General features: G+C 45.0%; 1 protein-coding gene and 1 long non-coding RNA gene across 8 annotated transcripts in view; one reads left to right on the plus strand and one right to left on the minus strand.

Annotated features, from left to right (window-relative positions):
* The window catches only part of LOC109641673 (SH3 and multiple ankyrin repeat domains protein 2-like), a 118863-nt gene that overhangs the window by 30663 nt on the left and 67589 nt on the right, over positions 1-20611 (plus strand). For all 6 annotated transcript variants that reach the window (XM_069527651.1, XM_069527660.1, XM_069527662.1 and 3 more), the window contains 8 exons: positions 1794-2021; positions 6232-6435; positions 7043-7114; positions 11625-11733; positions 14823-14974; positions 15345-15512; positions 16397-16513; positions 19506-19583. In XM_069527651.1, the coding sequence (XP_069383752.1) occupies positions 1794-2021; positions 6232-6435; positions 7043-7114; positions 11625-11733; positions 14823-14974; positions 15345-15512; positions 16397-16513; positions 19506-19583 (1128 nt within the window). The remainder of the gene's footprint in view (positions 1-1793; positions 2022-6231; positions 6436-7042; positions 7115-11624; positions 11734-14822; positions 14975-15344; positions 15513-16396; positions 16514-19505; positions 19584-20611) is intronic.
* Positions 7430-10956, minus strand: LOC138410703 (uncharacterized). Of its 2 annotated transcripts, none has more exons than XR_011243351.1 (2): positions 9653-10956; positions 7430-8205 (listed from the first exon to the last, which is right to left on the minus strand). It is a non-coding gene; the product is annotated as an uncharacterized lncRNA (long non-coding RNA). The 2 variants fall into 2 exon arrangements; XR_011243352.1 differs by lacking the exon at positions 9653-10956 and adding an exon at positions 8520-9646.

Below are 20611 nucleotides of genomic sequence, written 5' to 3' on the forward strand. Positions count from 1 at the left end.
TAACGACAAGTGGCTTGACTCGTTCAAGGCAACACGGCTCCTCCTCTTCATCCTGAGAGATTTGTGTTCTTCCAGTCAGGAGCACGTCAGGAGCACGTCAGGAACACGTCATTAACACGTCAGGAACACGTCAGGAACACGTCAGGAGCACGTCATTAACACGTCAGGAACACGTCAGGAACACGTCAGGAGCACGTCAGGACTTTGATTTGAAAACAGCTGAACAAATGTGTTGAAACAGAAGTTGATTTTCCCTCTTGTTTGTTCCTTCACTAGTTTGGACTTGGATCGATCTCGTCAGCAGCTGTAGACTTTCTGCTCTTGTTGTTTGTCTCTTGATGAATTTGTAGAATTGAAAAGTGGCTCTCACTGTTTTTATAACGAGGACAAACGAGCTCAGTGAATCCAAATGAGTGAAAAAAGAAAATCCCTCCACTGCACATTTTGCTGAACCACTGTCCTGTAGCTGTTGTTCTCCAAAAACACAAAGATCTGCAGTGTCCAGGTTTCTGTGACAACGACCGTGACACATTGACAAGCAGCTCAGCTAATGGACACACACACACACACACACACATTCACACACACACACGACTCAGACGAGAGCTGCAGCCGTGGTGAGGAGTTTCTCCTTCATCAAACCGGACCCTCGTGTTTTCTCCTGATGAAAAGTGGAGGATGGATCGTTTCCTCTCGTTCGCTGTTGATGAAAAGAATTGATTGTGTTGATGGTGTCGCAGCGATTCTGTCAAATAATCCAAATTCATCACAACCACTGTGGTCAAGTGTCAAACCCGCTGCTGTGATGAGAATCGAACAAGAAGCAATGACGCCGCTTTGTTTCGTGGACTCTGATTGGCTGGTTCACTTTTAACTCGAGGGCTGTTCTCAGTCACGTAAGATTTACATTCGAGTTTAATTAAAATATAAAAAAACTTGATGGCAACTACCAATTATTTTCAGGTAATGAAACAATTAGACCTGGTTAGTTCACATTTTTATAGTTTTATAATTGAACCAAGTCTAAACAACGATATAATAAAAAGTAAAATTATAAAAGTTCTAATGAAGGTGCTTTATTGATTTTTATACTAAACCAAAAAATAAAAAAAGGAAAAAGAACTCCTGTGGTAGAGTGGCTTGTCCGCTCATCTAAAGGTCGCTGGTTCAATCCCTGGTGTGTAAATGGGGGAGTGTGACCTGTAGTTTAAAAGTGCTGGAAAACTGGACGTTCAAGAAAACTCTGCTCTTTGTCTTCACCTCACTTTAAAATATCTCAAATTACAGAAGCTGAAGTCGTTCACTGTATTTAAATTCAAATCTTCTCGCCGAGTATTTAATTCACGACGTCTGTTTAAACCTTGAGTCTGGTTTCTAATCAGGGAACCAGAATTAAGACGCAGCTGATTATTCCGGTTTTTAAAATGTCTTATTTCCATCCCTGTCGCTCAGGACAGTCTGACTCCAGGCAGAGACTGATGCTTCAATCTTCTCATCCATAAATCCCGCTGACGCTCACTTTAACACTCACGCTCGACCTGCAGCTGCAGTTTCAGCCTCGTACGTTCTCACCGGAGCCGTAACGAAGCAGAATGTGTTTGTGAAGACGCTCGGTCACAGTAATTCCTGCGGGAGTTTCCTGAAAAGGCTCCGAGCAGAATGGATGAGGATAAACTAACAAGCACCATGTTTGGGGGCTCAGTAAAGGTGCCTAATGGGAGCGGTGGGAGTCTGAACGCCGACTCTCTGTAATGAAGCGACTCTGACCTTCTCTCCCTCCTCGTCTGTTGCAGCTGAATCCGCCGGGCCTGCTGACTATGCCCCGGAGCCCCACCTCCAGTGAGGATGAGATGGCCCAGAGCTTTTCAGACTACTCCGACGACTGCGCCTCCGACAGCTCCAGAGAAGAGACCATTTACGAGACCATAAGGGCCACGGCCCAGCCATCGCCGCACCGCATGGACGACATTCACACAAACTCGCTGGTCGTCCGCGTCCTCATCCCCGACCTGCAGCAGACGGTGAGTACCTGTCTTGTTAGCGTGTGTGTGTGATCGTGAATTGATTCTTCAGACTTTCTGTTGGTCCGACTCAAGCACACGTTACAGCTGAATTATGTTTCATCATCAGGAGATTTATATAAATAAACATGACAAAGTGTGAGTGTACATAAAGATGGCCGACGCATCTTCACTTCCTCCCTTTGGGGAAAAAAATAAAGTGAAGCCAAATGATCTCGGGTACGAACGCTGCCATCTTGTGGTGAAGTCTCCAGGAGCTCACTCACACACACTCCCGACCAATCACGAGTCAGCATCAGCTGTCAATCATGACTCAGCTTGTTTTTATATGATCAAATAACTAATTCCAATATTATTCTTTAAAGATGAAAACTTGAAGCTTCAGATATTTTATACTATAATATCTTCAGTGGACTAATCAATGTATGAAGTATGTTTTTAACTTGAACTCTAAGTTGCTGTTTCATTCACTCAGAATTGCGTATTCTTACTTTTGAGTTTATAAAGTGAAAAGTCATTTTCTCATAGACTTCTATAGAAACTACCAGTGGAGTCGCCCCCTGCTGGTCATTACACAGAAGACTTAGGGGACTTCCTCACTGGCTTCACATTCTGGGCCCAGTCTGTGGCTACGTCTACTCTACGTTAAAGTTCACATGCATCTCAGTAAAGTTCTTATTTTTAACTGTTCTCAGAGATTCATCACAGAAGCTTCGTACTCGAACACTAAAAGACGCAGAACTGTTTCTGACGATTTCGTAAAAAGAAACAAATTCACTCTTTAACCAAGAACGTGGTCGGTTTCTTTGACTCCAGATCTGGATGTCAAATACTGAACTTCATGAAACCTGTGGTTTTTAAACAGTGACTGTAGAAGCGCTCAGTGGTTTCATTCTGACCGATGTGTGATGTGGAGTGTGTTGATGTTGTGTTTGCAGGTGGTGGTTGTGGTGGACTGTGTGTGAATAAGGACACAGGGTTTGTTTGTCGTGTCGGAGCTGAATGGTTCAATAACACGAGACGAGGCCGCGGCGGCGATCGGCTCCGACCTTCACAAAACAAACACTGCTTCTGTCACGTGATCATTTCGTGCAGGTTACAGCAAATAATAAGAGAATAAAAATGTCCAGAGGGAAAAGGAAATGAAAGAAGACGCCTGTAACGATCGTCCTGTTCTTCATCAATATGTTAATGAATGAAAGGAAGATGAGACGACGAATAATTAATGTTCTTCTTAGTCTCAGACCTCAAATCTACACACGAGGCTGAAAAACAAGCATGTGACAAGGACTGATCTTTTCACTGCCCACAGATTCTAAAGTTATTATTATTATTCTATAGACCTTTCTGTTGATGGGGTCACTGCCCAGTTTGATGTGAGGGGTTTCCAAGCATGGCTCTATCAAACCAGTGTAGTGTCATCATCACTACCATCTGACATCAGAGACGTCACATGATCAATAGTTAAATTTAGACAATGAATCTCTTTGTGTTTGTTGCGTTGAGAGAATCCTGACAGATTCATTATAATGAACAATGAGAATAACTTTAATTAATTAAATTTAATATACATGTCTTCATTCATGAACTGTCCCCAGGTGAGCTGCGTTCACATCAGAGCAGCACGCGACAGATGATTGTCCCTCTGACAGAACCATGGTGCTGCAGCTGTGGACAGATGTTGCTCTGCTGGATGTAAAGGTTTATCATCAGAGAGCAGCAGCGTGGCTCCCTGGGGACGAGCGGCTGGAGGTGCTGCCGGCGTCTCCACTGTGGTTTCATCTTCTGCTAATGTAGAGCTTTGTTTGATGTGTGTGTCCTCGGGGTCCGAGAGAGCGGCTCCAGATCAATTCACACTGGACGTCCATGACATATACAGTGAGAGAGAGAGAGAGAGACAGAGGGAGAGCGAGCGTTTCCTCGTGTTGTGCTGGCAGAACAAAGCACGAGACGGGAGAAGAAAGGGAGGGAAGCAGGAAGTTGGCATCGGCGGTCGCTTGGCAGAGAAGCGGCCACCTGATGACTCTCTCTCTCTCTCTCTCTCTCTCTCTCTGTCTCTCTCTCTCTCTCTGTCTCTCTCTCTCCTGTGTTTCACTCTGACTCTCCATCCCGTTCTGTGCATTTTGCTCTATAACACAACACGTCTTTTTATTTGTGTTGGAGATTCCACCCTGAAGAGGGAAACACAGGGACAATCACACGTCTGGTTTGTGGAGCTGTGGTGGAGGTTTCATACGTTTCCACATCAGCAGCTTTTATTCCAACTTGAAAGAGGAAAAACAAATAAAGTCTGATTTCATTTGATGGTTTGAGAGTCTGACTGAGAGGCTCCTGGTAAACACTCTGGATAATGTGTGAATGAGAGGAAACAGCAGGAGATCCTCCGCAGGATTCATGAGGAATGAGTTTGAGACACCACAGACACCACGGACACCACAGACATACGGACACCACGGACACCGAAGACTGAAAGACAACAAATGTCTCAGGATGAAAAGTCATGAGGATAGTTTGATGTGAAACATAGAAAAACACGTGATCTTTGTTCATTCAGTTTTACTTCAAGAAGTTAAAACCCTCCATCAAAGTGTGTGTGTGTGTGTGTGTGTGTGTGTGTGTGTGTGTGTGTGTGTGTGTCCTCAGAGTGTTGACCCCGAGATGACCTCATGACCCTTTGAAGTTATTGGCTTGATGGATCCATTGAGTGTGTGCACGCATGTGTGTCTTTGTGTGTTGTATGTTCACGTGTGCACTAATCTCTCTCACATGTATGCACTAATGCTCCTGATTTCACTTCGACCGCCGAGCGCTCGGCTGTGCCACTCGATCACATGACTGAGTCAGACGAACGACTCGAGCACACACAGCTCTGATGTAAACTGTGACATGAGATTCTGAAGTTACGCTCGTTCAGCGGCTGCGTCTCAGTGCAGGAGCTGATTGTGAAGGAGACCGGCTCCTTCACACCGAGAAATCAAACCTTCCTATTCCAGGAAACTGTTTTTAAAGAGCGTCGAGATACTCGGATGCTTTAGAATCAGGTCAACTCAACCAATCAGCTTCACTCTAACTCGAGAGCTTTTAATTGTGGCGTCACCATAACAGACCTCACTGACGACGTGATCACTTCTTAAGTTTGAATGGAAGAGAACAAACCTGCGTCTGTGTTGTTAGCGTCGGTATCAGCCTCTGAAACTCCATCATGGTCAGTTACTCTCAGTTCTCTGGAGACTTTGTGTGTTGGGGTGAGGAGGCAGCTCTAACAGGAGCTGATGGAAATGTGCCGGCGTAATAAAGCAGCAGAATGAGAGGAGGCCGTATCAGTCCGAGCAGCCGCCGCCAGACGCCACACATCTGTTTCTGTACACCTTCGCCCTTCATCCCTCCATCCTCTCCTCCTCCTCGCCCACAGCTCGCCAGGCGAGAGGATTATGGTTCGGCAGAGTTCACAGACTGCTCATCCCTTCAGCCTTTATCGCAGACACAGCTCTGCTATCGCCGGCTGAGCAGCACTTCACACAGTAAACACTCGCAGACTCTTGCCGAATGCCACGGCACAGCGCCCATAATCCTCTCTGACAGCGCCCGGAAATCTTGCATTGTTTTTCTTGGTATTTTCACTGGAACAGGGGAGTGAGGGGTCGTGTCAATTACAGCCACAGCGAGGGATGCGGCCATATTTAGCATGTCACACTGCAACAATAAAACAATGGAGGTCCTCTGGCTCATTTGTCTCGACAGGACAGCGTCTGTGTCATTAAAGCTCATGTTTTGATGTGTCACAGTGATTCTGACTGGACGCCATTGTTCTGTGCCTCTAATCCTCTCATCTGTTTTGAGTCTCAACCTCTTTGCATCTGTCCGTCAAAAGTTTGAAGTGAAATGTCTCATGTTGATCATGTTTCTGTTGTCCCTCCGTGACGGAGACACCCAGCGGCCTCAGGCATTATGTGTTTTAGTTGCAGTCGTCCGTCTGTCCGTCCTGTTGTTGTGAACACGACGTGATGTTCTCAGGAACACGTTCAGGGGATTTGCTCCAACATTTGTGCAAATATCCAAAGGACTGATTCTAGTTTTTATTTCAGAGATGAGATTAAATGTTTTTTATTATTATTGATTCATTTTTGTGAATCAATAATAATCGCTAACACTCAACACTGTCTAATTATCTAACGATCAATCTGATCTCCCCTCCATCCTCCTCCCACAGAAATGCATGCGGTTCAACCCGGATGCGACCGTCTGGGTCGCCAAGCAGCGGATCCTGTGCACGCTCAACCAGAGCCTGAAGGACGTCCTCAACTACGGGCTCTTCCAGCCAGCGAGCAACGGGAGGGACGGCAAGTTCCTGGACGAAGAGCGAATCCTGCGAGAGTATCCTCAGCCAATCAGCAAGGGCGTCCCGGCTCTGGAGGTAAACTGTCGACCAGTTAGATCCTTATTTAAATTATTTAAATTAGCTTTTGTTGTTCTTTATTTTACTGGGAGATGTGAGCAGGTGGATATGGAAAATATATCTCACATTATTTCTTTATTTCATACGTTAAACATTCACCGATATTATGATATAAAGCAGTCTGGTGAGGAACTTTCCATGTTTGAAAAACTCTGTATAAACTTTGCAGAGGGAAACATTTCGGGGAGTCTGTAATTAAATATTTACATAAATATTCTAACTAATCATTCTAACTGAATAATCAGCCTGGAAATGACCCTATGGAGAATATTTGATCCCTTTGCTTGAAAACAAAAGAGACAGAGACATGATTCTCATTTCAGTTGTGTCAGTACAGATCCCATGAAATAATGAACTGTGCTGTTAATAAAGAAGAAGCGTCTCCGTTGATCTAGTTTCCACAGGAACAATCTTCTCTCCAGGTGTAGAGTAAACAGCTGAGGTAAAGGTTATCAGGTCTCTAACCCCGACTGTTATTGGAACTGAGACTTAATGGAAGCTTTACAGGACGAGTTGTTGCGTTATTTCCTTTTTGTCTTTAATATAATTGTCTTTCTCTCAACAGTTCCGCTACAAGAGCAGAATTTACCGGCAGCCAAACGTGGACGAGAAACAAATCGCCAAACTTCACACCAAGGTGGGGATGTAAACACAGAGCTTCTCTCAGCTGGTGCTTTAGGTTCTAAAAGCAAAGTGAATCCCGACTGAGACAATAAATGATTAATCACAGTAACACGAGTGTCAGCGACTGAAAACAATACGATATTATGCAAATGTGTTAATCAACTTGATTAGCTAACGGCTCAATGCACAGTGTCCTGAATATTAACAGAGTGAACGGATGTTAGAGTGACACAGTGCAGGCTCCCCCTACAGGTGGGATGTGTAATTCACTGTTGAAAGTCACACAGCTGTTTTATCTAAATTCTACAAATAAATTATTTTTACAAACTTTATATTTAAATACTTTATTTTTATATCAGGAGCAGGTCCTCTTAATGGAGGCAGCCATGTTTTTAACAGTAGCCGCAACATGACGCTTCACCACTAGATGTCACTAAATCTTACACACTGAACCTGGTGTAGCCTTGATCTGTCGCCCTGAGAAGATGAAACACATTGTTAGATTTTCATCCCGGAGAGAACGAGCCGACACTGAGTGGATCAAAGCTGAGTCACTAGTTGTTACCGGTCAGCTCCGCTCACACGTCTCCTCCACTCTGTTGTTGAAATGTTGGGAAACGTTGTCGGTGTGAAACAAACGAGCAGCAAAGAGCCGACGAAGAGATTCACAAGATGTCACGGTACAACGCCCACTTCAGTCTGACACCGAGCGATGACGGCCTCACGCCAAAGGTGCTGCCAACGTGAAGTATTCAAAAAGAAAACATGAACAACTTTGCATCATCCATTGAGCAGCTTCCCTCCTCTGTTTGGACGAGTTGGTTCTTGGCAGCTTGAAATGTGTGACGATGGAAGTTTGGTGGAAGGGGGGGTGCGGGGGGTGAAGATAATCAGCAGCTCTACAACTGGCTGCTCCACCCACCCTCCGTCTCGCCCCTGACGGTAAATCACAGACTGTCATCCTCGACTCGTCGCAGTGGAAGGTTTGTGCCGAGCTGTTGTCCCATCGCGACCGGAATCCTGAAGTGCAGCCAAAGCTTAAGAGTCTCTGGCAGCTCTTTTTCACCGGCACACCAGGAAACTGTCTGACGGCTGCTCCTGATTCTGTAATACAGGAAAGAAAGGGGGAGATAAACATGCAAACAGAAGATATGGCTCTTCTTCACCAGCTGACATTTATTTCCAGTGTGGAGTCGTTTATTCTCCAAACTATTTCGGGTCTGATCCAGTTTTTGCCGCACACTGGTGCTCTGTGATTGGATGAAGCTCAGACTGAGGCAGCCAATCAACCAGCAGCCTCCAGACTCTGATTCATCAGGCCTGCACACACACACACACACACACACACACACACACACACACATACACACACACATACACACACACACACACACACACACACAAGCACCTAAACTCACCTACACACAACACATATGTCTTTGATGGTTTTGATGGCTCTGAAGGCTCTGGTGGCTTTGATGGCTTTGCTTAAAAGGCCTTAATGTCGAACATGACATATACATGAGACTGCAGCTTCTTACTCACATCATTTCCTACTGGTCAACGTGTGGCTCACCATTGTGAGTAGGAAAAGACTTCAACCAGCAACAAACAGCGAAGATTGTTCCTGAATCAAACTGATTGTCATGGCCAACCACGGAGGAACCACCAAACATGTCAAAGTTCACTACGACTGCGCGGATTGCCGGTTATTTCAACGAGATATCAAATATCTTGAACATCTGTTGGACAAGGAGAGGGCCCGCGGTCGCCAACAACGACAGTGGACACTCACACTTTGCGAGTCGCTAGATGAGGCCAATGCAAAGTTGGCCAAACTGCAACCCCGCCAAGAAAACAACTGCGACGGGGATGAAGAAATATGGCAGCTGACTTCTCAACTCTCACAGAAGGAGAGAGAGGATGTCAAGCATCAGGAGTGGCAGGAGGAAAAGGAGGAGGAGAAGCAAGAGGAGAAAGAGGGGGAGGAACAGCAGGAGGAGTCCCTCTCTGAAGCTCTCCCTGCTCCAGAACCTGTGGAGACTGAGAGTGTCTGAGGAGACGCCCAAAAAGAAGAAGTGTTCATTTTGGAAAGCAATCAGACGGTGTCTGGGACTGAGGAGGAGGAAGAAGCAAAAAGACACTGCACCGAACAACTGATTCACACCTGATAGGTGTTGACCTGTGCTCCTCCTGCATGAAAACATGTCTGAGAGGAGGAATTGAAAATGTATATGTGATTTTATGTATATATATATATATATATATATATATATATATATATATATATATATATGTATAAGTATATATATTTGATGTTCACAAATATTAAAAATTATCTCATCCATATATATAGCTTCATTTAGTAACAGTTAATTTTGAGGTGTCTGAGGAAAAACCAAATAGCAAAGAGCCCAAAAACCAAACACATACACACACACACAAACACACACACACACACACACACACACACACACACACACACACACACACACACACACACACACACACACACACACACACACACACACACACAAGCACCTAAACTCACCTACACACAACACATATGTCTTTGATGGTTTTGATGGCTCTGATGGCTCTGGTGGCTTTGATGGCTCTGCTTAAAAGGCCTTAATGTTGAACATGACATACACATGAGACTGCAGCTTCTTACTCACATCATTTCCTACTGGTCAACGTGTGGCTCACCATTGTGAGTAGGAAAAGACTTCAACCAGCAACAAACAGCGAAGATTGTTCCTGAATCAAACTGATTGTCATGGCCAACCACGGAGGAACCACCAAACATATCAAAGTTCACTACGACTGCGCGGATTGCCGGTTATTTCAACGAGATGTCAAATATCTTGAACATCTGTTGGACAAGGAGAGGGCCCGCGGTCGCCAACAACGACAGTGGACACTCACACTTTGCGAGGCGCTAGATGAGGCCAATGCAAAGTTGGCCAAACTGCAACCCCGGCAAGAAAACAACTGCGACGGGGATGAAGAAATATGGCAGCTGACTTCTCAACTCTCACTGAAGGAGAGAGAGGATGTCAAGCATCAGGAGTGGCAGGAGGAAAAGGAGGAGGAGAAGCAAGAGGAGAAAGAGGGGGAGGAACAGCAGGAGAAGCAGGAGGAGTCCCTCTCTGAAGCTCTCCCTGCTCCAGAACCTGTGGAGACTGAGAGTGTCTGAGGAGACGCCCAAAAAGAAGAAGTGTTCATTTTGGAAAGCAATCAGACGGTGTCTGGGACTGAGGAGGAGGAAGACGCAAAAAGACACTGCACCGAACAACTGATTCACACCTGATAGTTGTTGACCTGTGCTCCTCCTGCATGAAAACATGTCTGAGAGGAGGAATTGAAAATGTATATGTGATTTCATGTATATATATATATATATATATGTATAAGTATATATATTTGATGTTCACAAATATTAAAAAATATCTCATCCATATATATTGCTTCATTTAGTAAGAGTTAATTTTGAGGTGTCTGAGGAAAAACCAAATAGCAAAGAGCCCAAAAACCAAACACATACACACACACACACACACACACACACACACACACACACAGGCACACACACACACACACACACACACACACACACACACACACACGCACACACACTTGTGGTCTGACCCTGGATCGTGGTCGACGTGTAAACAACATTTTATCAACGATTCTGGGACTGGAAGTTTCAAAGTGACCAATCAAAGGAGCCTCAGCTGCTGTCCCTGCCTCCAAAGTCTTTCATCTTGATTTAAAGACGCTAAGCTCTTTGGAATCTTGCGTCCTCTACAGTTTTCGTCCTGGCGTGATGATGCAAATGCGGGGCGTCGTGATCACGTATGACATCACAATGTAACAACACACAAGAGGAAAGAAACAGTGAAAACCATCATGTCTCCTTTAACCCCCCCCTCCCCCCCCCATTTCCTGTTGTGCCTTATCTTTCCAACCTTTTCTTTTATTGCCCCTCATTGTCTTTCTCTTCGTCTGCCTCCTCAGTCTTCTCTCCTCATTCTTCTCTCCTCATTCTTCTCTCCTCATTCTTTTCTCCTCATTGTCTTTCTCTTCGTCTGCCTCCTCAGTCTTCTCTCCTCATTCTTCTCTCCTCATTCTTCTCTCCTCATTTTCTCCTCTCCTTCAGGGAGCTGCTCTCTTATCTATTTTTATCATGCGGCCTGGAAAGAAGTCAGACAGGAAGAGAAGAGAAAAGAGCAGCCATTCCACTCAGCACGATACCCCCCCGCTCTGAAGCCTGTCACCCCCTCTGCTTCCTTTTATTCTACCTTTATATTCCTCCATCTTTAATAGATTCACTGTTTCCACTTCTCACCCTCACTCATGTTTGACCCTCTGCACCTTTTCTCTTTCTCATCGTCTATTTCAGTCTCGCTGCAGCTCTGAACCTCGGTCCGTTCTTTCTCTCTCTCACACACACATAGCGTTCTCTCTTCTCACTGTAATGCTCTCTCTCTCTCTCTCTCTCTCTCTCTCTCTCTGTACAGGCCAATCTGAGGAAGTTCATGGACCTGATCCAACACAATCAGGAGGACAAAGTGTCGAAGCTGTTGGAGAGAGGCTTCGATCCCAACTACCACGACAGTGACACCGGTGGTGAGGCACCAAACTCTTGTAACGCAGAATAACCACAGAGGAACATGAAGAGTTTGTTAACCTGCATTTACCTTCTTTCTATTGACTGAACCTTTAAAATGAGTTTCTTCATTTAGAACCACAAAGTTAAAACAAGGAAGAAGGAATGACAGACAGATCTGGAACCATAATCCTAATTTATAACGAGTGGTTGGTCCAGTTACAGCGGCAACAAAGTCAATTCACTTTTATTTGTATAAATCACAACTCACACGATCTGTTCATTGTCGTCGTCAGAGGACGTGAACATTTCAAACCAGATGTCACACACGTGGAAAATCTCCAGAAACCCAGGACACAGTCACAGTCCTCACTCTGATGGGCGACTGTGGCTCAGGAGGGAGAGCGAGACGCCCTTTTAACCAAACCGTCGGAAGTTCAATCCCAGCCTCCCTTATTCTGCGTTGCTGAAGTGTCCTCGGGCAAGTTTCTGAACTCTTAGATTACTCCTGACGGCTGTGTGATAGATGATGAGGTCATTCTGTGTGAATGGACAAACAGTACTGAAGAGCTTTGACTAGAAAATATAAATAATAATAATAATAATATAAATTCAAACCGTTTCACTTTCCCTCTGTGTCCACCGGAAACATTTCACTCATGTTATAATCAAGAAAAGACACAAAACTGATGAATTCATGTGACGCTCGACCTTAATCTGATGATCTGACACAGGAATCTGCAGCCACTGACTCCTCCGCAGATTTAAAAGCAGTAGAGAAGCTGCTTGTGAAACTTCACACACCTCCACACCCTCCTGCGTGACACGAATAATACATTTTCACACTTTTAATCCCTGTCCCTGTGTTTCTTGTTCACTTCTCTGGGGTGTTTACAAAAGTTCATCCAGTCAAACGTGACTCTGAGCGACCAGCGTTCCTCGTGAACATCACCTCAACAAACACGATCATAACACACTGGGAGCGATGCTGCACGTGGTGCATCAGAGAGGTTTCATTCAGGATGAAGATGGAGGAGGTGGATCAGCTGGATTCGAACCTGTATTAAGAGTCAATGAAGGGAAATGTGAAATCAGATAAAGTCGCTCACAGTGAATCCTGCGGAGAATCTCCTGCTGTGTGCACATCGGCTCATTCGGACATTCTCCAGAGTTTTTATTAGGAAAGCCTGGAGGCGTTCACACATACAGAGAATGTCCGGAGATTCTCCAGAGTCCAGGTCAGGTCTGAAAGCAGCTTGATAGATAGAGAGAGAGAGATACATACATACATACATACATACATACATGGATGGATGGATGGATGGATAGATAGAGAGATAGACATACTTTATTCATCCCCGAGGGGAAATTCTTGTGTTCCTGCAGTACAGAGTGTGTGAAGGTGCAATATATATATTTTTTTTGAGAGGCTTTTAGTTGAAATGAGCAGCACGTCGGGTTCAGAGCTGTGTTTCCTGAGGTCATCTGTGTCACGGTTCAGCTGCACCGACACATGGAACCCACAAAACTGCTTCTTTCAAACAGCAGAAGGATCGGTCGTCTCTGAAGAGGACCACCGACAGAAGGATTTCCCTCATGGACAATCTCTGGACTCTCGTCTGAAACCGCCTGAATTCAAATCTCATTACAACCATTTAATAACCGGAGCTGGTTTAAGTGCTGTTGACTTCACCTGAGTATTAACGCGACAATTCTGTTTATTTATGACCATTTAATGAAGAGTGTCTCCACGGTGCACTTGCTCTTATCAACAGCCGGTGTGGAGTGGACGGAGATTGGCCAGAATACACAGAATGGACGTAAAAGGTCTACAGTGGAGAGAGGATTATAAAGCAGAGAACGGAGGTCGTCTTAATGGGCTCTGAGAGCTGCTGTTAAATGGACGTCTTATTGCTGAGGTGGGCGGATGCGTCCCTGCAGATTCAGACGTTTACTCAGCTCTTACCTTCTATTGATTTGTGCTGTTGAAGCACAGCTCAGCAATATAAAACAAAAACTCTTCTTTTCTTCCTGCTGCTCATTTTTTTGGGTCGTAGAGGAGCCGAGGCTGATGGGAGCATATGGAAGTTGTCTCACTCTTCTTCAGCCTCTCTCTCTCTCTGCAGGTGAGCACAGTGTCACTCAAACGTAAACACATCCACCACCGAGCTGCAGCGAATACACTGAAATGATTCGGCGGCCTGGAGTCAGCTGAGGTGCAGTCTGTGAGCAGAGAAAGTGAAATGTGAGCCAACTGCAGGAAACGAGCCCAAAATAGACTTTTATTTTATTTTGAAGTGAAGCACAGGAGGCAGCTGGGAGCCACGTTCGGAGACTCACTGTACGACGATGAGCCAAGTCACTGAAAATGGTTCTCATACATCATGGAGCATTTGGAGCAAGAGACGGGAAATGAAAGCAAAAACAAGTCGGTCATGATGAGCTGCGTTTCTCTGTTGAGACTCTGATCAGCCGAGTGACTTTCAGTTTATACATCGTCACAGCTCACCGGCCTCGTTACGTCTCTGTCCTCGTCTTTTTACATCTGAGTGCAGAGTTTGATTCCATCGATATTCACATCCTGACTGGAACAGTTCGTTTGTGTCGAGGGAACCTTCCTAAGCTCGTTTGAATCGTATTCATCAAATCAATTCCAATTTGTACAAAATAACAATGAATCATCTGTGGGCACAAAGTTAATCATGGGGTTCCTCAGGGTTCTGCGCTTGGCCCCGTTTTATTTACCTCGTATATGTTTCAGTCCATTAGCAAACATTATCATTATATTATATTTCTCTCTGATAAATTATTTGAGTTTCCAGAAAAGACATGAATGTTTTCTTGCAGATGATGAGTCATGAAATCCTCGACACTTGGGAGCTGGAGTTATTAACAAGATGCTGTTTCGATGAAAGCAGAAACAAAACAGAAATAAAAAAAAGGAAACAGACTTTTCCTGAAAAATAAAACAAATAAGAAAATAAAACAAAGCGCGGCGTCACATCCTGCGTAACGCTGTTCCCTCCTGCTGACAATAACTCAAACCAGATGATCAGAAAGATAAACCTGCTGCTCGGGGTTCAAACTCGTGTCGTCGTTCTCTTTGCAGAGAGTCCGCTGACCTTCGCCGCTCACCTGGACGGAGTGGTGGAGCTGATCAAGGTGCTGAAGAACGGAGGAGCTCACCTGGACTTCAGGGCCAAAGACGGCATGACCTCCCTCCACAAAGCTGCTCGGTCCAAGAACCAGGTCACGCTCATGGTAACAGAACCTCGTCTCTCGCGCTCCGCCTCCTGCACGCTGCTGATTCTTCACGTCACCGTGAACTGACGCGTTCCACATCTGCCTGATGTTGTTTATGCGGAAATAAGCAGCGTCAGGTTTGAGTGCAGACGTTTAACAGCAGCTGAGATTCAATCACTTTAATGACACAGATTTGAAATGTCAGTGTTTGTGTTTTGAACTTTCATAGTTTTTAAATTTTAATCACTTGTCGCTTGTGTTTTGTGACATAATAAAGCTTTTTTATTATTTGTGTAATAAACATTTTAATGATGATAATTGTCACACACACACACACACTCACACACACACACACACACACACACACACACACTCTCTCCCTCCTCAGACGCTGCTGGAGCTCGGGGCGTCTCCGGACTACAAGGACAGCCGTGGTCTGACTCCTCTGTACCACAGCGCGGTGGTGGGGGGGGACCCGGGCTGCTGCGAGCTCCTGCTGAGCCACCAGGCCTCCGTCTGCTGCCAGGACGAGAACGGCTGGCACGAGGTTCACCAGGTAAACACCGGCCGCTGCATTCAGAGAGGCGCTGTTTGATTTCACTGCTGGAACAGATTGTGTTGAGAAAAAAAGTCGTCACCGGCTGCTGCTGCAGATGTTACCTGCTGAGGGAGAGAGAGTCGTTTACAGAGAGCCGCCCTGCAGCAGTGACACACACACACACACACACACACACTCACACACACTCACACACACACACACTCACACACACACACTCACACTCACACACACACACACACACACACACACACACACACACTCTCACACACACACACACACGCGGAGCTTTTGAGAGACAAACAGTTTACCAGTGATGACGTCAGTCACTGTTAGATACGACTCCTCACAAACACTCTGGATCCAGATCACGTCACCAACGCAATTAAAACGTCGCCGCCCACATCTGAGATATTTTGGCTTCATTTCTGGTCGTTTGCAGTTTCTTTTAATTTCCTCCAGGAGAAAAGTGAAACCCAGGATTCCTCGTACACTCACTGTGAGACAGTCTGACGATGTACAAACAGACGTTAACACTCGGGTCAAACACTAAAACTCCGCCTGATGTCGTCTCCGACAGACTAACTGTGCATTTGTTTTTCTTTAAGTCGTATTTAAACTCTCCGGCGTGTTATTGGATTATTTTGAATCTTCCCTCGGCACAGACTCATCTCTCCCTCCATCTCTGGAGGACAGGGTTCAAACGGAGGTTACGGCTGCTTCTCCACCTGACGTGGTCTCGTCTGCTCTGCAGCACACTGACATCTAGTGTTAGAGGGCTGCAACTGCAACTACTGTCTCCTTACTATCAAAGCCTTGTACTTGACAGTGAATTGATGTGTGTGTGTGTGTGTGTGTGTGTGTGTGTGTGTGCGTGCGTGCAGGCTTGTCGTCATGGCCACGTGCAGCATCTGGAGCATCTGTTGTTTTATGGAGCGGACATGAGCGCCCAGAACGCCTCTGGAAACACAGCTCTACACATCTGTGCCCTGTACAACCAGGTGAGTGACGTGTGTGTTGGTGTGTGTGTTGGTTTGTGTGTGTCTGTGTGAGTGAATGACGGCACACACCAGTTTTGGATGACCTGGTAATATTTCCAGATGGTTGTAGCAGCGATACGTGTCAGGAGAAATGTGCAGCGTCGTCCTGTCGCATGATGAAAAACTAAAACAACTGAACTCTGATGAGAAAATAAATAAAGTTAAAATGATGATGCTGATGATGATATATAAATTATTTCACTTCATGGAAACAACTTAAAGAATCATTTACTCTAGTTGAATAGTTCATTAGTATTGATGATGATAATAATATCTTACCTTCCACATCAGTCTCAGTTTGTACCTGAGGCTCCGTCGCCGGCTCGTTTAACCGTTTATGATGATTAGCGTCAGACTGAGGCTCTGTGGTTGTTCTCTGGGGGAATCTTCTTCTGCAGTCGCCTCAAATAGATGAGCAGGATAAATAACATGAGAAGAGAACTGCAAACAGTTCCGTCCCCTGGGAGACGGAACAAAGACCCTGCAGGGTGTGTTCAAACAACAGGAAGTGAACGAGTCCGCAGCAGAAACAGCAGCCTGCAGAGCGAAGGTGCGGCCGGAGTATTTTACTGAGTCACTTCTGAGGGAAGAGACAACGTCAAGTCAGAAGTCTGTTTAGAAATATGATGTTAAATTAGAAGAAGAAGAAGAAGAAGAGTTTGATCCAAAGACTCACGACGCATCTTTCTAACGAGTTCAAACAGCCGAGTGATAGAATCTGTTGTTGCTGATCCAGATAAACAGAAATGAAGAATCAGGCTCGGTTACACAGATTCAATGTTATTTTCATGGGATTAATAAAAAACACAGACTCTTGATTTGAAGCTGGAAACCTGAAGCAGTGATGAAGATAAGATGGCTGCCTGAGAGCAGGCGTGACCTGGGTTTCATTCCACTGCTCTACTGTGCGTCAGGAATATGAATCTGACTCCAGGTCAGATTGTTGACTCTCAGAATAACTGATTAGTTCTGGTAACTGAAGGTCAAAGGTCAAGGTCACAAATAAGGTTTTTGCCTCGTGAACACGATATCTTAAGAACGGTGGGAGGAGTACTGTATGTGGCCTGAAGCTGCTCTGGTTTGTGAAGACAAACGACCACAGGGAAGAAAAACTCAACCACTCACCACGAGAAGATAAACTCTGCTCCTCAGTCGACATGTGATGACTTCGCTCATCAAACAAACAAATAAAGTGTTAAAGCCGTTTGTCCGTCAACTGAACGTGCAGAGAAGAATCGAAACCGTCTCAATGACTCTTATTCAACCCGTCAGCAGCGACCTCTGACCTTTGTTTGTGCAGTCGCTCATCTGAGACCATTGACTCATTATAACCGTTAGTTCCGCTCAAGAAAGAGAATTCTGCTTCTGAAGCAGGTGAACTTTGTGTGTTTCACCTTTATGAAATCACAACAACATCCTTCGTTCACTGGTCACAGAGAATATTAGAGAACGTGACGGAGGAGGTGGAAGCAGCGTCTGGTTCGAGATTCATCGAATGAATTCATGTGAGATTCTCCTGTTGTGAACCAGCTGTGAGCTCACCGTCGCCCACTAGAGGTGAAGGTTAAACTGAGAATCAGAGTAAAACAGCTATAAAGAAAATAAACTGTATTTGTTTATCTCTCATCTGAACAATGCCAAGATGTGATCTGATCAGTCAGGGGCCACAAGTCACACAGAGGGGACAGTTTCACGTCCAACGTCCGTGACATGGTTTCCTGCTCCACAGCTGGAAAATAAAGAAACTCATCAGGGAAAATATTCTGAATTAGAATTAGTCTTTAACTTAGAAATTAAAATTCTCAACAAATGATCAAATTCAATTTGAATGTGAATATTGTTTATTTTATTAAAAAAGGGCCAATCAGGGCCAATCAGATTTCAGCTGGGGGCCGTCCCTGAACTCACGAGAATAAAATAAGAAAGACGACGTGATAGAAACTATTAAAAAAAAAATTCAACATCCATAAAACCTGTTAAAACTCATTAAAAATATGTTTTACTTTTATTATTCTGCTCATTTTCTGCTTATTTTTAAACTTCCGATAAATATTTCCACTTGGGTCGTTTCGATGTTCTCTACCGAGCGATCTGCCGTCACAAAATAAAATACGTGAGACGTTTCCACGACGTCCGAGCTTCTTCATCCTGGTTTCTCCTCCTCATCGTCTCTCCAGTCTCTACTTGTTATTATCTTCTGAAGTACATGATATCACACTCCTCTATATTCATAGCCTCATCATACATGCAGCCTATATATATGCAGTATATATATATATATATATATATATATATATATATATATATTTATATATAACATGTGTTGGGATTGCTTCCCTCCAGATGGAGAAGCGTCACAAGTCTTAAAATAAGATGTAAGACATGTCAGCTCGGAGATGTGTGTGATTCTAACAGCTCTGTTCACATCACGCTCCTGTTTCAGAATCTGTTTGAGACTCGGAGCATTTTTTTTTTTTTTTCAACTCTCAACAGCTTATTGTGGATCTAAAAACAGTCTTTATATTCATGTGTGTGTGCTCGGTACATGCGTGGTTGAGCACTTTGTGGGCGATTTGTGCAGCAGATTCAAACCCCTCAGCTCTCTCCTTCTCTCTCTCTCTCTCTCTCTCTCTCTGTCTATCGCTCTCACTCCCTCGTTCTCTGAGTGCAGCAGTAGATCCACTCTAACATCCAGCAAGGCTCCGTCCCTCACACAGGTTCTACATGTTCTGTCTTTTCTTCACATTCCTGTGTCAGCGCTGCGATGTGCAGACATTCAGCCTCACTCATCACTTCCTGCTCCTCTTCCTCTTCTTTTGGGGAAACTCTGCTCACGTCACTGGAAGCTAATCCTCCTCTTTTCTCCTGAACAAAGTAGGAAAGTGAAAAGATTTCAGTGTTTGCTTTAAAAACCTGCTCTCGCTCTTATTAACCGGGTTTTCTTTCTCCTCAGGATAACTGTGCCAGAGTGCTGTTGGTTCGTGGAGCCGACAAAGAAGTGAAGAACTACAACAGCCAGAGTCCATTTCAGGTAGACAACACACACACACACACACACACACACACACACACACACTAATCTACCCTCCTGTTTGCTTGTAGGTGCTAACAGCAGATCGATTGCAGCTTCCGACGCAGGGAAAACATTTAGTGTAGCACTGTGCGCTTTCTCCGTCCCATTTGTTGCCATGGCAACAGTGCAAAATGGTCAACGTCAGTTGTAACCAGGGATTGCAAATGTCTTTCTGGACAATGTTAGATCCGTTTCTTTCCAACTATGCTCACACGAGAACTGAGCATCAAACGTCAGCAGCGTCCGTTTGGTCGTTGAGCTTCTTGCTCTCGAAGGTAAAACAGTCGATCGTCTGCAAGAAGACGAACGTGTTTCATTTGACGAACGCTGAGAAACAACTTGAGCTGCGACTTTAAATCAATCCAAACAGAACTGCAGTCAGAAGGTTTTCACGTCACAATATAAAGTTCAAGCCTTTCACATAGAAGAGCTAAAGCAGAATTGCACAAGAAACACATTGTGTGTGTTTGTGTGTGAATATCATATGAGCTGGAGTCACATACATGTATGTGCGTGTGCGTGTGTAGGCTGCATGTTTGTGTTTGTAATGGTTGAAGTGTGAATGTTTCAGCAGCTCATCCATTCCACGGGAAAGAAAAAACCCAGCGGCGCTAAGAGCTTCTTCGCTGCCATGATTGACTTATAACCTAGGCCCGAGCTGCAGAAGAGCAATTTTCAGGCTGGCGTTTATGAAAGGCGGTCCCACGGGGTCCTCGGCTGTCCTCCACAGCCACTCCAGTGGAGCGCTGTGTGAAGGGAAGAACGCGTCAGGGTGTTAGTCAGAGTTCCAGCGCTCAGCTGTGGTGGAAGGTTTGTGGCCGTGGCCTAGATTTCATCTGCGTTTCCATGTTGGCGTTAACCTGCAGCTTCATTCTTCTCCACGTGACGCTCGTCTTTCTGGATCAATAATCTGCTCGACTGCGCTGAGAGGAATCAGAGTCACTGACCGTGTCTGATGCTGTTAATGCTCGTTGTTCGATGGTTAA

This window comes from Paralichthys olivaceus, chromosome 1 (assembly GCF_024713975.1).
Source record: "Paralichthys olivaceus isolate ysfri-2021 chromosome 1, ASM2471397v2, whole genome shotgun sequence".
Classification (NCBI taxonomy): Eukaryota; Metazoa; Chordata; class Actinopteri; order Pleuronectiformes; family Paralichthyidae; genus Paralichthys; species Paralichthys olivaceus.